The sequence below is a fragment of the Melospiza melodia genome, chromosome 1 (genome assembly GCF_035770615.1).
Source record: "Melospiza melodia melodia isolate bMelMel2 chromosome 1, bMelMel2.pri, whole genome shotgun sequence".
Taxonomy (NCBI): domain Eukaryota; kingdom Metazoa; phylum Chordata; class Aves; order Passeriformes; family Passerellidae; genus Melospiza; species Melospiza melodia.
The window spans coordinates 37,660,768-37,677,578 of NC_086194.1; the positions used below are offsets into that span (position 1 = coordinate 37,660,768).

Sequence of the window (16,811 nt, forward strand, 5' to 3'; positions counted from 1 at the left end):
GCAGACGAGTAGCATTCCTGAAGTCACCTGGCCACTCACCTGGGCTTGTGAGCTGAGCAGCACAGGCAGGATCATCTGCTCCCACCTGGGCTTCCTCAACTCGGGTTTCAGAGTCAGCTCCACTTGTGCAAACCCACTGACGTGCCCCAAAGGACAGAAACTGAAAACTGTGGTGAGGGTTTTTCAGACAATACTGTGAGTTTGAATCTAATTTAATACATTCATGTTTAATGATGAAAACCAAGCAACAGAGGGGTTACGTGGTGCTCAGATTTATGCATGCATTATAATTAGAAAATTAGTACGTGCTGCACTTCTGAATTCAGCCAACAGAAGAAACCAGCTTGGATATATGCAACAATGACATGAGTCCACTCCTATCTCAAAGCATAAGGGGTTTGTTTTTTGTCTTTTCGCTCCTTAGTCTTGTTAAAATTTTAAATGTAATATTTTTCTTTTCACTACAGGAGTTTCAGACAAAGTAAAGCTTTTTTTCATTTTGTTTTTAACAACATATTTGCACAAAGTTAGAATGTGAGCAATGATCAGTCTTAATGTTAAAAAAAAGAAAGGGGAAAACTTACCTATTCACAGTTAGAGTGGTTTCTTTCTAAGCAGCTTCTAGCAGGCAGCAGTTCTGCAAGTGTGGTGAAATTAGTGTTTATAAATGTTACTATAGTAACTGTATCTGTAGCCACAAGCTGGTAGACTTACATTTCTGGTTATCTGGCCAGCATCAAGGTAGAATGGAAAAAAAGAGACATGGCAAGTAAGGCAGCCACTCTCTTGAGGATTCAAGAAGGAACTGCAGTAAAATTATTTGCTTCCTGACAACTTTCATCTTTGATTTTACTTTAATGGAAGTAATAAGTTTTGAGGCTTTTAAGGTTCCTAAAGAATAAGGTTGCTCACCTAGGCTGTGATCCTGCGAGCATTCACCTGTGCAGTTTCAGACATAAATGCCCACCGAGTGGCCTCGATGCACATCGGTGGAGTTATTCATCTGTGTGAAAGCAGTATTTTCAGTACCAAAACTGTAATTCATTACATGCAAGTGTGCAAACTTAATGCTGGTTTAAATATCACTATCTGTCCGGTTAAAGGAGAACCTGGTGTTTGGGGAAAAAAAAAAAAACAAAAAAGGAAAAACATACAGGGGCATGTAAAGGTACGTAACTCCCAGGATAACTAGGAGTCGATGTTCAGGCGGGGATATTAAGTGGTCCATTGCAGCCAGCGTGTTGTTCCAGATGTGCTCTTTGCTCGTAACATTTGCTCTGCCGAGGAGGAGTCGTGGGAAAGCTGAAAGCGAAACTAAGCAAGAACGGTTTCATTTTCAAGTCCGAAAGAAGAAACCTAACAGGCATAAAGAAAATGCAAGCAAAGAGCTTCTTAGGGGCCGCTAATATACACCGGCTATTTGTTATTTTAAAACGTGACTCGGACACTTACAACAAAAATTTAAAAATAAAAGACGAAGATAATTCTCTCCTAAATTACAGAGAAACTGGATTTCCGTATCACGTTTAATTTCCTATTAATCTTGAGGTTGCTGCCGCCAAGGGCAGCGGCTCCTCCACCTTAACCAGTCCGTCTTAAAGCGGCGGCGATGGCAGCAGCCATCTTACGGGTCGCTGTCACCGCTGCGGGAAGCCCGAAGCCCGCCCGGCTGCTCCCGCACTGCCCGGGTGCCCCGGCTCGGATGGCAGCGCTGACCCCATCCCCATCAACACCCTGACCATTTTAAAACCTCACCTCAAAATAAAAATATACATAAGCAAATAGAGAAAACCAACAGATCTCCCTGCTTCATTAAATGCTTCATTTTATTCCATTCTGGATTCCTGTAATTTCGTGAATATGTCAACTCGCTGTGTAACACCACGTTTGAAAATATCCCCAGGAGCTGCGAAGGGAAGAAGGACGCCGCAGGGTTTTGTCATCCACCCTTCCCCCCAAGTATTACTTCGCACAAACCTAGAGTTATTTTTGCTTTCCCCATGCAAGCTGCCAAGGCCCTGTGCCTGCAAAGCCCTCTCTGTGCGCTGGGACTTCCCTCCAAACTCACTCTGCTTCTCTGCTTTTTTGATAGTTTAGCTTCACACATCAAAGAACCGTAAATCCCACGCAAACGCCCAGCCTCAATGCCAACCCTTCAAACCGGGTGCCGTAGTACGGAATTGCCATTTGTGGTTTCTCACGGCTCAACCACGGTTTTACATACGTGCAGCGGGGCAGAACCGCCTCGCAGCCGGTGCACTTGCTGCCGTGCACGGAGTGCGCTCGCTCTCTGGAGCGGGGCCATTTCCTTAATTTAACTTTCAATTAAAGGGTAATCCCTTTAAGGTATAAACTGACCCGCTCTCAACACTTGTTTCTGGACACAACAAAAAACCAAGCCCCAGATCCGTGACACGAGAAGCTGATCTGAGAGTTTTTGAATTAGCCAGTGTTTGAAACTGACCCGTACTTTTACATTCAATTAGAAATGATCTGGGGAAGAAGACGGAACCCTTCAAGGGTGGCCGCGGACGACGCAGTGTGGGAAGGCAATGGTTAAGCCAAACAAAGTAGCGGCGCTCCGAGGGGCCACGGCGGCTGCGGCAGCACCGCGGGTTCGCCGGGGTTCGGGACCGTGCGACACCGCCAGCGATGCCGCCTCTTTTCAGGGCAACTTTGCGCGCAGCCTCCGGGAGGGCCGGGATGGCTCGGTAGCGGCTCCGCGCGCCGCGGGTGCCGCCGCCCTTCCCGCGGGGGCGCCGCCCGCCCGCGCAGCCCCCGCGCAGCCCCCGCGCAGCGAGCAGGGAGGGCGGGCGGGAGGCGAGCGCGCCCTTGCGGTGCGCAGCGGCGGGAGGCGGGTGCCGGCCCCCACCCCCGCCGGCGGGGCAGGAGCCGCCCGCGGAGCGGCGGGTCCCTCCTCCCGCCCCCCCGGGAGCAGCCGCCGCCGGCGGAGCGGCGAAGGGGAGGGTCCAGGACCGGGCGCTCCGCGCCGCGCCGGCGGGCCGGACGGACGGGCGGCTGCCGCCGCGCCGCGGGCATGGCGGAGCCTGGCGGCGGCGGGGCCGGGGCGGCGGGCGGCGGCGGGCCGCAGCAGGGCTCCCCGGCCGCCGCGGGGGTGGCCGCCGGGGGGCCGGTCCGCGGCGCCGCCGAGAACCCCGGCGGGGCTGGCTCGGCGCGCACCGCGGGGAAGAAGGCGCAGCTGCGCGCCGCGCCGCGGGCCAAGAAGCTGGAGAAGCTGGGCGTCTACTCCGCCTGCAAGGTACCCGGCCGGGCGGCCGAGGGAGCCCCCCCGCCCACGGAGGGTGGGGATTGACGGGAGGGGAGGGGAGGGAGGAGGTGGTGGGGAAGGGCCGTGCCCTGCCGGGGGCGGGGGCGGCGGCGGCCCGGCTGCCGCCCGGCGCTGCCCGAGGAAGTGGTGGCTACGGCGGTGCCGGTGGATCCTGCTCCCCCCGGAGCTTTCCGGCCGGTGGCCGCAAAAATGAAACCCGTGCGCACCGAATACGGGACCGCGCGGGTAGCGCCGCCTCCGTCTCTCCCGCTGCCCGTCCCGCTGCCCGTCCCGCTGCCTGTCCCGCTGCCCGTCCCGCTGCCCGCCGCTCCGGCCGTCCCTCCGCGGGAGGCGGCGGCGGACGGGGCGGCTCCCGGTGCCGGCGGTGAGCGCTGGGTGAGCGGCGCTGCTGCAGCGCTCTCCGCGTAAACATCCCGGGCGGGGAGCGCCGCTTCTCTGCTCCGCCCGCAGGTCCCGGCCCCGGGCGGGGGCTGCTCCAGCCCGCCCTGGCCGCGGTCTCGCAGCGCGGAGCTGTTGTCACCGCTGAAGCCGCTGCTCCGGGCGGGAGCTGCCGCTGTCGCTGGCAGAGGGGCGAAGGGGCGCGGCCTCCGCGCTTGGGAAAGTTGTGTCCCCGGCGGTCACGTAGCGCCGGGTCGGTGTGTGGTGCCCGAGCGCACGGCGGGGTCCCCTGTCCTCCTGTATCCTGCCCCAGCGGGGCTCTCTGCTCCGTGTCTGCCGGCGCTCGCGTTCAGGAGTGCTGCTCCTGGTTTCCCATCACAAGCACTTTCTGTCCACCTGAGATTTTCTTCTTGGTGGGATAAGCAGGACTCGCCTGTTTATTATAGAGGGAGGGAGCTGGGTCAGAGCTGTCGCTCCCGCCGCTAGAGCTCACGCCGCGGGCATTGTCGCCTGTGCTCAGAGCACGGGCCGCTGGCTGCGCTGCTGCTGTCAAGGCAATTTGTGGATGCACAGCGGGGCTGACATATTTAGATTGGCAGTGCTGATGTCAGATCCCCTAGTAACGCTTTCAGCTTTGAGAGTAGCTGTTTGTGAAAAAAGTGCATCTTATTTTCTCTGTTCTCCTACTTCGGCAGGTGTTAAGTGAAAGGCCAAGCTGACAAACGAGACGAGGCATCATTGCACCACGCTGGCTGGCCGTGCGAGGAGATTTGCTGTAGGCAGAGGGCATGGCGCAGTGCTGCCATGGGAGGGCAAATTACGGCAGCCACACATTGCAATGCCTTAGCTGTTCCCACATGTGCAGGCACCCACTCTTCAGCTTTGCAGCCTGCCCGGGACAGTGTGAGATTACACCGGTGCCAATAAGGTTAAAGAGCAGCTGCTGTACTTGAACTTTGCAGCACTAACTGTGGGCAGAATGATATGGCTTGAAGCTTTCCCAGTGATAATTCCCCTTTGCACCCCCATATTTTAATGTTACCAACACTTGCTAATAAATGAAGCTGGTTGTGAAGTGGGTAAATTTTTCGTGGGCTGTTAAAGAAGTGTGTGTGTGTATTTAAATTGTTTTTTTCTTCCTTGGTTGGTGCTTTTTTTTTTTAAGTTTTCCTCTGATGCACCTCCAGAAGATGTTTTTGAGGGTAAAAGCCTTCTCCTGTAGTGCTCTGCCCCGCAGAGGTTGCTGTGCTATAGAGAAGCCTTGTCTCCTCTGAAACTCTTTGCTTTTTGGGGGGCTCACCAGCCTCTCTCTTGCAGGTGCTTTGTGGTAAGCACCATTTGGAGGGGAGGAGGGCACACTCTGGCCTGCTGGCAGCTCCTCTTTCCCTCCTGCAGGACTCTGGTGACAGGGTACAGAGCAGGAACAGCTCCTGTTGTCCGTGCTCTGCTGGGTGTCCTTGCTGGCCCTTGTCTGTGACAAATCTTGGATGTGTGTCTTGGTACTGATAAATGGAGCAGGACCCATGGTCAGGGCATCTCCCTCCTGCCAGGATGTAGGCACAGTTCCAGCACTAAACACTGCACTGTGTTCAGGTTAAAATTGCTGTTTGACTTCTCTACAGTGGCATCTACATACTCATAGCAAAAACAAGTAAGCAGGCTGGAAGCTTCTTGCAAGCTTCTATGAGATAAGGTGGGAAGGATGGTGCACGGTGGAAGAACGTTTTATTTTTTCTCCTGAGCGCCTGGCAGGCGCTTCAGAAGGACACATTTGGGCTTGTGACATTGCTGGAAACTGTAGCCTGGAGAAGCTGGTTTGCCAACTGTAGCAGTGCAGTATGTAACTTTAAACTTTTTCTTACTTTGGGTTGCAACTTCTCTTTCATTGATTTTGCATTTGTGTGTGTGAGTGCAAAAGAGTGAGAGGAGGCAAACACTCACACCATCTCCAAAGGGGACATCTGTTCTCATTCAGCTAGTGACTGTACATGGATCTTATGTAAATCTACACGGAGCTGTGCAAGTTAGAGTGCTAAAATATGTAACAGCATCCTTAACGCCAGTCACCTTCTCCCACAGGAGTTTCATTGCAAAATTCAGCACGCAGAATTCATTAGGAGCTCAGCCTCAGGCATGTTTGGAGTAACAGCCAGGGAGCACCTGTCTGCTAGGGATAAAGTCAGAACACAAGCAGGTGGAGAGGTCAGTGACCGTGCAGAGGGTGAGACTCAGAGCAGAAATGCTGAGCAAAGAGTAAAAAGCGCTGCTCTGGGGCAGGGTGCTTGGTCCTCAGGAAGGATCTCCTGGTCCCTCTCTACAACCCATCCCTTTTCATCATGGGAAACATGGATAAAGACTGCTGGTAAATACATATTTGGTGTGCATGTATCCTGAGCAGAATGAGCCTGAAATTTAGGGAGCTGAGACTATACAAATGTGGAGTTTGGGTTTTTTCCTGATAAAAGAACTGGACCAGGAGAGTTGTAGCTGTTGGGCTGCTCCACTTGACTTGTTCCTGTGTGAGAAAAGTCTGGGTGGAAGGCACAGAACAGGCTCTTCTTATAAAAAACCTTCTTAAAAGCCTGAATCTGAAGGAGGAGGGTGGCATTCTGAACAAGATATATGAAAGGAGTTGGTACAGTTTTCATGACTTTTGGAGGTACACAGTAGTGCTGTGTGCTGTGAGGGGTTTTGTATTTGGCACTTGCTGTGTCTGTGTGTGTATGAATGGCTGCGTACATCGTTTTGGTTTTGTCCACTGTGAAATTGAGCATTAGGCATGTGAGCTTGCAGCATTTTATATAAAAGCAGCACTGTGTGACTTACACACATAAATATATTTAATGAAGATGTAGGAGGAAGCCTCCTCTGCATTTTTTCCCCCCATTGGTTTACAATATGTGAAAATACAACTCTCTCTCCTGTCTCACTGGGAGCTTTTTTTGTAAACAAGGTGAAATATGAACTATTTTAGTACACTAAGTTTTCTGTAAACTAGTTTAGTTTTCATTATACATGTCTTACAGTAATGCCTTGGTGTTTACAGATATAATTAGAACCCTATAGTCTAGGGTTATATATATAATAGTATAGTATTATATATAATATAATATATTATATATAATATAATATATAATATAAGTGCTTTAGACTACTATATAATAGTAGTCTAAAGCACGTGCACAAAGAATAATGCCTCCTTGAAGGAAACCTTTTTGCTTTAGATAAGCACAGTAGACAGAGTGAGAAGGGCTATGGTGAGATGACTTGGCCAAGGCCCTGCAGCAGGTGAGCAATGGGCAGATGTGGAAGTAAAATCCCAGCCCCAGGCTCCAGACCAGCTGCTGATCCTTCTGGAAGCATTTCTTCCCACTTCTCATTCTAGAGTGGCCTCTAGTTTTCCCACACATAAAAAAAAAAAAAAAAAAAAAAAAAAAAAAAAAAAAAAAAGAGTTCATAAGGTAAACTTGTACCACCTTTTCCATAAGAAAATATTTAAATATTTTATTTCCTGATTTTTATAAGGCAGATTTAGAGGAGGCCAATTTGGCCACATTACTTACTGCTGGGTTTTTTATACTGAGAGTACAGCTTCTTGAAGCTCAACTTGAAATGTGTTGTTTTCTGCACAAGTGTTTAGGAGACAAAGAAGTCATCTAAAGCTTTCTTATCACTCTCATTGTGGAGTGAATCTGTTTTATAATGTCTTACAGGGCCAATTAAAGCATCTTCCTTTAAATAGGAAATTACCATTAACTTTACAAGCTAGGAACTTGTTGCTTATTATTAATAAAAGCTTTATATTGTAGCCTACTTCTCTTCTGTAATGATTTAAGGAAAGTACAGGGAATAAAATAATTGGATCAATCAATAAATTAAGAACGTGCCCTTTAAGCTGCCCATTAAACTCCTTATTTTGTATTGTTTAAGTTAAATGGGTCAGCTAATTTCCTGATTCCTATGAGTGGCTCTTTGAGTAGTGTCCAGCTGCCTGCTTCTTGGGTACTGGACATATGAGTAGGAAAAATATATTATTTAAATTCATCAGTGTGTTTATTATAATTTATGTGATACTCTTTGATAAAGTTATCATTTTAACCTTGCTGCCAGCACGAAAAAGCTTATAGGGTATTTCACTCAGCTTTTGTGTTGAGAGGAAGATGTTTTCTAGAGTAATTATACTTGCTGGAAATAGAGAAGATCTGTAATGTTTGTGCATAATCTGTTGAGCCTGTTTTGCATCTCAATTACCAAACAGGGTAACCTGTATGATTTTTAGCTGGAAAGAAAAATCCTGCACAACATCTATTTGAAGCTCAGATTTGGAACTGTTGGGGTCTTTTGCCTTGTAATTAAGTTAGCTTGAAGTTTGCACATTCACTATCCAAAAGGGGGAGGGATATTTTACTCAATAGGTTATTGTAACTTTCGTATTTATTCTTATTTGCAGAGCTGAAACTCACCTAAAAGGGGCTGAGATATGTACAATATTGTAACTTTCAGGTGCTTCCTTTTTTAATACAGTACTGACAATTTGTGTTAAAATGTGCTGTGTTTTTTCATGGTCTATTTCTATCAATGCATTCTTATTCAATATTCTAAGGGAAATGATCACTTTAGTTTTCCTAGAGATATAGTTTTCACTGCCCAGAGCTATTGGGCAGTTTGATTCCTCCCATTGTAACACTCCACCAAACATGGAAGGAGTTAAAAAGAAAATTGAAATTGTGTCATGCAGTGCAAAATGTACATAATTTCTGCAATTTTTTTTGCTTGTTTTGTGGTTGGCTTCTTTTGTTTGTTTGTTTGCGGGGGGGGGGCAGGCAATAGCATGTAGTTGTTGTGTTTTATTTTATTGCACTCCTCCAATTTAATTAAAAACCACCAATGAAGGTGTGGTGTTCATGATCCCTGCAAAGATGATGGTCATTATTTTTCAGGCCTCATTAGGGCACAAGTTCTACAGGGGATTTATCAGAGCTCTGCAAATGTCCCAGAAAACAGGGCTTCAAGGAGTGGATGTGCTACTTCAAATACTTTTCCTTCCTTCCCTCAAAACTGTTTTGATCTTACATTAAGTTTTTGCAGAGGTGAAGTCATACTTTATTTTCTAATGAAAAGCAGATGAGTGACATTAAAAAAAAAAGGAAGAAAGGAAAAAGCTGAAGATAGTCAAAGAAAGGATTGAATGAGCAAAATGCTGTGGAACATTTAAAACAACTCAGCAATTTAAGCCACTGAGGAATGCACATTGCATATTCACTGCAAAATACTTGCACTGTCAACATCTACAATAAATGCTAAGTTTTAAAGAGGACCTTTTTAGGTTCTGTTTTGCCTTGGTTAACAGAACATTAATGCTGATTTTGGTATTTTATTGAGATTAACAAAAAAAACCCCACCCTAGTGGTTGATTGGTTAAAGTCTCAAGAATAATTCGAACAATACCAATTAACAGCTGTTGCAAAAAGATCTGGAGGGGAAATACCAGCAAGAGCAGAAAAAAATTTGTCATCGAGCATGCTGGTTTTGTTCTTCTGTGGGTGGGTTGATATTTATTTTTGTCAGTTTAACTGAGCTGTTATCACGATTCGTGCATCTGTTTGCATCTTTGCTGTTAATTATGGTGTGGCACTAAAGTTTGCATAGTTACTCACTGTTTATGGTTTTTTGGCTTGATAGTAAACATTGTTTGGTGAGCTTCTGTGACATACTGCTTCCACTCAGAGGAAAAAATAATCTCAAAAAGCTTGTGCCTATTTTTAAGAGGGAGTTCTGGATATGCTTCATTGTGGCATGATTTAAGGCAATAAATAATAAGCATGGTGATATGTCAGTAATTTACAGTGCTGAACATTTGTCCAGACAGCTGCATGGGAAGGGTCAAATCTTACTTCCCTAAAACAATATTCAATCTTTTTTTTTGTTTGGCAACGCCTTCAGAATTGTTCCTTGCATTTTCTTTGTCAATAATCTCATTTTCAGACTTTTTTTGTTGACAGTTTCTGTAGCCTTATGTTAAATGCAAAAACTTTCATGGGAACATTGCCTTTCTCACAAAACAAATGTGCACAGTTTATTTGGCATTGGTTTTGCATTGGGAAGCTAATTGAAAATAAGGGCTTTGTGTCATCTCCCAGATGTCCAGAGTCCTTGCAGTGGGGCAGTCTGTGCTTCACAGGTATCCCCCAATCTCTGATCCCTCAAGTCCATTTAGCTTGGAGGGCCTGTAGGGCTGGATGCAAACACAACTGGCTCAATGCCTGTGAAACTGCAAGAGACGGCTTCTGCCATAAAATTACACTTCAGTTCTCTGCCAATCACATTACTCACAGAAAACACGATAGGAAAAGAACATAAACTTCACCATAAATCTTCTCAGATTGCGTTTTATGAGACTTAGAAAAAAAAATTTGCTTTCATCTTCCCCTCATTTCATCCTGAAGCCTCGCTGATTTCACTTTATAAATGCACGGGTTGGCAGGCGCTGTGCACCCACTCAGGGAGTTTGGAGAGCCAGGAGGTTCAGGCCACGCAGGCTGTCCCTTTTTCAAGGGAAATAATGCAGAGATGGTTTTGCTGGGCACTTGCAGGTGGATCTCTGAGTCACCCCGGTGCCTGCAGACAACTCACAGCCCTTGGTGCCAGCCAGACTGCCCCAGGACAGGCCGTGGCACCCAGGGCCAGGAGCCCAGCTGGGTAAATGCTTAAGCCTCAGAGATGGTAAAAACATCATGTGGTGCTCAGCAAACTGCAGGCAGCAGTTTTCTTGGTTCTCAGGTTACTGAATATTGAAATGAGTTTAAAAGAACAATTTACCAGCCATTTACAAAGCTGTCAGTGCTAGGAGCTGTCAAGCTGTGATCCTTTCTGCTTCTCCTGCGTTCTTCTTCCTTAGGTAGGATGGGATTTGGAAACTTAAAAGGAAAATGAAATAGGTTCCTGAAATAGATCACACTAAATGCACGCAGAATCACTTTTGAAAAATGATACATTAGTGCTGCATATATTACCATCACAATTTTTCCTACTAAGATTGTTTCAGCCATAAATATTATGCAGCAATTGGCATACTTTCCTCACTGAGGTCTCGGCAGTGCAATTTCGTGAGTATCTTTTTACAACCCGGTGCACAGATATCTCTGGAGAGTAGAAAAGCAGGCTTTCTTTCCAATTAGATCTTCAAATAGGAGTACTAATGATGTTAGAATAACCAAGTTCTTTTGGGTGTGCAAGAAGAAAATCCCCTCCTGTGAATCTGCTCTTTAGATAACTGGAATTAGTACTTTGATCTTCTGAATGATTTGAGACACGATTACCGAAGTCACAACCTCTCCCTTCGTGGTCTTCCCTTTGAGCTGCATTCTCTTGCTGGTTGTTTCACACTCAATGAGTGTAAGCAAACTTCCTAGGGAAAGCAGCAGGTTGCAGTGTAAGTGTCACTGTCTTTGGCATCTGTTGCTTCAGTAGCCAAGCATTCCTTGCCTTAAACAGCCTTCTCCAATAGTGCATTTATTGCTTGGCTATTTCAGCATTAGTTAGCCCTGCCTGGGTTGACATGGGCTTGGTTTCAGCTGTGTGAGATTCCTTGGTGCCAGTGCAGCTGATGAGGCAGTGACAAACGTGCTGCCTGTTGGGTGACCTGTTTATGTTTAAATAATTAAATCTGTCTCGGTGGCAGTGATATAAACGAGAGCAAGCTCCTGGTACTAAGCGATTTCAGCTTTTATTATAAGAAAAATAAAGGCCTAAAGCAAGAGGGCCCGCGGGCCGAGCAGGAGCGGTCCCGTCGAGGATGCTGCAGCGCTGGCGCTGGGTTCTGTCTTGAGCAGCGATGTCCCCGATGTCCCAGGTGGAGCGGCACTGGGTCACAAGCCCCTTTTTATCCTGTTTTATGTCGCTTTGGATTGGTTTCTTTTTGGATTCTTCATTTGCATGAAGTTTTAAGGCGCTTGATTGGCCCATTGCAGTTCTGTCCAGGCTGGCTCGTTTCGCTTGGGGGTGGTGCGCTTTCCTTCGGTGTGTGATGGTGCGTTGAGTGCCCTATTTCTTAAAAGTACTCTTTTAACCCCTTTTACAATATAATAACCAAACTAACAGAACATGCTAATGATCTATCAATGATTTTACAGCAGTTTCTAACCTATCTTTAACAGCAGGATCTGCAAATGTTAGTTTACTAGTAAATATTCGAATACTTTTTTCAGTGGAGTGAGGGCTGTCTGTAAAGGAGCTGGGCAGGGTTGGTTATGTATTCTGTGTTAATTGCTCTGTTTGGGGTACTATTCTGTTTCTGATAATTTCCAGAAAAGAAGGAAATAAGTAATGTGGTAGATAAAAATGCTAATGAAACAACAGCAAAACTCCCCGAGTCCCCTCTTCTCATCTTCCCCCTCCAAAAAAAAAAAAAAAAAAAAAAAAAATTATTGCTTTTGAAATAACACAGTTCCAGCAAGTTCCTGTGTTCTGTGGCATTGATCGATATCCCTTTGCTTTGATTTCAGGCCGAGGAGTCCTGTAAATGCAATGGCTGGAAGAACCCGAACCCGCCTCCTACGCCGCCGCGGGCCGAGCTGCAGCAGGCAGCAGTGAGCCTGGCCGAGCCCTGCCGCAGCTGCAGCCACGCGCTGGGTGAGCTGCTTCTTCTTCTTCTTCTTCTTCTTCTTGTGCTTCTTCTTCTTGTGCTTCTTCTTCTTGTGCTTCTTCTTCTTGTGCTTCTTCTTCTTGTGCTTCTTCTTCTTGTGCTTCTTCTTCTTCTGCTCCTTCTTCTTCTGCTCCTTCTTCTTCTGCTCCTTCTTCTTCTGCTCCTTCTTCTTTTGCTCCTTCTTCTTCTTCTTCTGCTCCTTCTTCTGCTCCTTCTTCTGCTCCTTCTTCTTCTGCTCCTTCTTCTGCTCCTTCTTCTTCTGCTCCTTCTTCTTCTGCTCCTTCTTCTTCTGCTCCTTCTTCTGCTCCTTCTTCTTCTTCTCCTCCTCCTCCTCCTCTCCTCCTGCGCTCCGGGCACCTGAGCCCCAACATTTCATGTCAAGGCCTAGAAATGGGAGTTACAATTAAGCGTAAATGTCAATAGCTTCGATTGGAATATGTTCGATATTTTAAAAATATGGTTAATGTGGAAATAATCCTAAAGTTAGTTTTAAAGAAATACAGCTAAGTTGCAACTCCTAACCTTCAAAATTTGTTGAAGTGCAAAAGCATCATTAAGCTACCCGCCACAATTTTAATACTTTGTGTTACATATGCCTTAACCTTACACAGCTCTATCTGCCTTTGTTACAAGGTGAATGACTCTCTACTGTAGGCTGTATTATGTTTCCTTACTTTAGAACAAAGTATAAAATATTGAGCATCACTAAAACAGGTAATCCTACGTGCAAAAAGAGCTGTGTCTTTTCTGAGTCACAGAAAATAAAACTAGGTTTGTACATCTTAGCCTGGTCTGAGTTATTGTGCAGACAGCTTGCATGTCTTGGAAGTAACTGCTCAAAGTCCACTGTTAAGTGCTGTTGTGGTTTTTGGTTTGTTTTTCAGACTTAGAATAAATAACAATTTGTTACCCACATAGCCTGAAAAACAGTGCTGAATCACTGTATTATTATTTTAAGAATTTATACTTATCCAAAATAAAAGCTGACGGCTGTTTCTGCATATATCAGAATCACAGTTTGAGTTGGGAGGGACCTTTTAATGATCATGTAGTCCAGCCCCCCTAGAGTCAGCAGGGATACTTTCTGTTAGATCACATTGCTCTGAGCCCCAGTCAGCTCTAACTTGGATGTTTCCAGGGATTGGGCATCCATCACCTCTCTGGGCAACTTGTTCTGGTATTCCACGACCCTTCAAAGTAAAAAAAACCTTTTTCTGAAATCTAATCTGAACCACTCTAAAGCCACCACCCCTTGTTCTGTCACTACATGTCCTTGGAAAAGACCCCCTTTGGCTTTCTTGGGGCCACCTCTGGGTCCTGGAAGGCTGCCTTAAGATCTCCCTGGAGCCTTCTCCAGTCTGAACAACCCCACACTCTCAGCCTGACTTCATAGGAGAGGTGCTCCAGCCCTCAGATCACCTTCATTGCCCTCCTCTCAGCTTGCTCCGTCATAGATCCACATCCTTCTTAGCAAACACAGAATAAAAATTCAGCTAAAATAAAATTCAGAACTAATTTAAAAGAACCACTTAATATTTAAATTTTGTTGCTGCCCAAAGCTTAGGACAATGAAATGGAAAAAAAAAAAAGAGAAATTTAAAACCTTCACAATAGACAATTGATTATTTTACTTTAGAAAAAGATATTGCACTTTGAATTGAATTTTTTTTTTTTTTATGGGATTTATTTCTGTTTTTTCCCTCCTCTTTTTATGGTCTCATTACATGTCATTTATTTCTAGGCTTTTCAGCAGGATTTTTTCCTGGTATTCCAAATCTCTGGGTTTGCTTTCAGGAGAAGATTAACAAATGCATAGTATCACAGAAAATTCAGTCACTTTAGCCAAGTTAGTTTCAATTTTTCATCACAGAGCTTCTCTGTGCTGCTTGTGTTTGTGCAATTAGGGTGGCTTATGTTACCTGTCCCTTTCAATCCTGGCCTTTGAAGAAAGACCTATTTCTTTCTTTTTCTTTTTTTTTTTTTAAGTTGCAAGATGTGCCTGTCAGTTCTCTGCTTTTCAGCAGAATTTATGGATGCTGTGTATTTTGTAGAAAAAACTCAGCTCTTCTAAAAGCTGGGCCTAGTTTTGGTGTATTAAATATTATTAAATCATTCTTTAGCCAGGGAACCAGGGAAAACCAGAACTGTAAAACCAGCAAAAGTACTCTATGAAGAAACTGTACTTTTATTTACTGCTTATTGGGTTTTTTTTAGAAAATACTTCTTCTGACTGCAGCTAATGAGGAAGATGTTTCATTTAAAATAACTCAAATGAGTTGCTGTGTGCTTCCTCATACTACTGGAAAAATATGCCTTTCAGCTGTGTTTTCCAAGATAATTTTCCTTTTCATCTCTTCTAAATTAGTGTGTTAGTGTGAAGGAATACTTTCAGCTATTCTGCTGAATACCTTTAAAACCAGATTTACCACAAGATGTGTGGGTTTCACATTAGCTGTGCTGCTTTTCTTTCTCAGAAAGCCATTGAAGTAGCAATGTGGATATGTGCTGCTTAAAGCTGTACATGATGTAAAAATGTAGGATTTCTTTTCTTTTTCTTTTTTTTCTCTTTTTTTTTTCTTTTCTGAATTTATTTATTTCATCCAGAGGTAATCCTACATACTATCTTGCTTGAGATGTCTCTTTTTGGGGGTGTTGTTTTATCTTCAAGCCAGTGCAGCTTTTGGTGTATAAATCTATTTGATTGTGTGTATTATTGTCTACTTATCTACAACATAATAGATTCATCCTTTTGGTGCTCAGCCCCACAGTTTGGCTCAATGTGGTTGTTTTAATGAATATTTCTTTTATTTGGATGATATATTTTCTGGCACTGTGGCTGGATTAGATGCTGGGACAAGTCACTGTCCACCAGCCACAAGACCAGGTGTTGCATGGTCAGAGACTCTTTTCTATTTTATTATTTCTCCTGTTTTGCAGGGTGCATTTTTAAATTGATAAATGCTGTTAGTCTTGAATCACTTTTAGAACTAGATAATTAATGTGCTAATACACCTTATATGCATTCAGTCTCTTTTTTTTTTCCCTATCACTGTCTTTGGTTCCTGCTGTTGTTGGTTTCTCTGGGTCTGTATTGAAGGCACTTGAGACAGTAGTTCATGTTTGGACTCAAGTGTTTATTATTTCTTATCAGTAAAACAGTCTCACTACTGTGAGATCTGCAGCTTTTCATTAGAAGGCAAAAAATGGCCAACAATCTCTTGTTCCAAAGTCTTTTAAGACTAAACTGACGCCTAGATTACTTTCCCTTTTAACCCAATAACTGATCCCAAAGAGCCTGCAAAACAGACTTTTCTGCCCAATAACAAAATGCCACCCAAACTCATGAAGAAGAAAGAAGAAGCATGAAGAAGAAACCCAGGATGACACACTGTGCCTTCCATCTTGCTTCCATCCACAACACACTAAAAATCCCAAAACCTACATTTCTCACCAAGTGATACACCTACACTACTCTCTATAATCTATTTCACACTTTTGTGGATTCCAGTCTATCTTGAAGTCTAGGAAACTTTCTCCATGAATGAGGGTCAAAGTCAGTGCTCCCCTGGGGATCATGGCACCCCAGAGCAGACAGAGAAATATTCCCACTTCCCTGGGTTTCCACGTGCTGTGCACCTTCACACAGCATATTTGGGTATTTCTTGGTTGTAGTGTTTTGAGATAGGCTGGACACATTCCTTGTTAATCTGTGTTTTCACTGTTCCTAATTTGTGCACTCCAGTGCTTGCTTGCTGTAGTTGCAGGTCTTCCTGTCACTGAGCCTGGTTCTTTCTGCTTGCTTTTCTGTGCATGCCCTAGCAACCGATACATGAGATATTTAATTTTTTTTTCAGGCAGAGCAGCAACTGAGGAAAAGTGTACCAGTTGGGCAGTGCATGTGATTGGGACTTGTAACTCTAGTCAAGAGTGATGCAGTATTTGAAGTCGGTGTACCAAAGCTTTAATTTTAATAAACCACTTACTAACAGCCACAGAGTTTGGGAATGGGCAGTGAACATCTGAATAAAGATAGTTTGGTGGCCTGGTGTATAAACATTGGTGTCCCTTTGGCAAACACATGCTGGTAATACACTTAACTTTTGGATTCACAGCATAGGTAATAATTCTCTAGTTTAATAAAATGTTTAAACACCACTAAGTAGTCAAGGTTCAGTATTGTTATGGAAACTGCATAGAAATGGCTTCTTATGCTGATGTTTTATTCATATGTTGAAGGCAAGGTTTCTTTGGTATGTTATCAGTTTCTAATGCAAAGCTCCTCTAGAAGGATATTTATTACTTGCAAATGATCAAGACAGACTGCTGGGGGTATTAACCCTTCATACCTGTCTTAAAGACAGAAGTTAAATGATTTTATTCTGCCCAGAATATTTATCCTCAAAGGACGCTTATGATGGCCAGGTGCCTGAGACACTGTATTATAAATTTTCATTTAAGTGGAAACAGTTGCTGTCATATTTTTAAGGTTCTGCATTACAG

The 16,811-nt window shown here is 44.7% G+C and overlaps 1 protein-coding gene across 1 annotated transcript in view; it reads left to right on the top strand.

Moving 5' to 3' along the window:
• The first annotated feature begins 3,037 nt into the window (after window positions 1–3,037).
• Window positions 3,038–16,811, top strand: part of KAT2B (lysine acetyltransferase 2B) — a 40,907-nt gene continuing 27,133 nt past the window's right edge. The window contains exons 1-2 of the mRNA XM_063154329.1: window positions 3,038–3,259; window positions 12,172–12,298. Coding sequence (XP_063010399.1) covers window positions 3,038–3,259; window positions 12,172–12,298 — 349 coding nt within the window. The remainder of the gene's footprint in view (window positions 3,260–12,171; window positions 12,299–16,811) is intronic.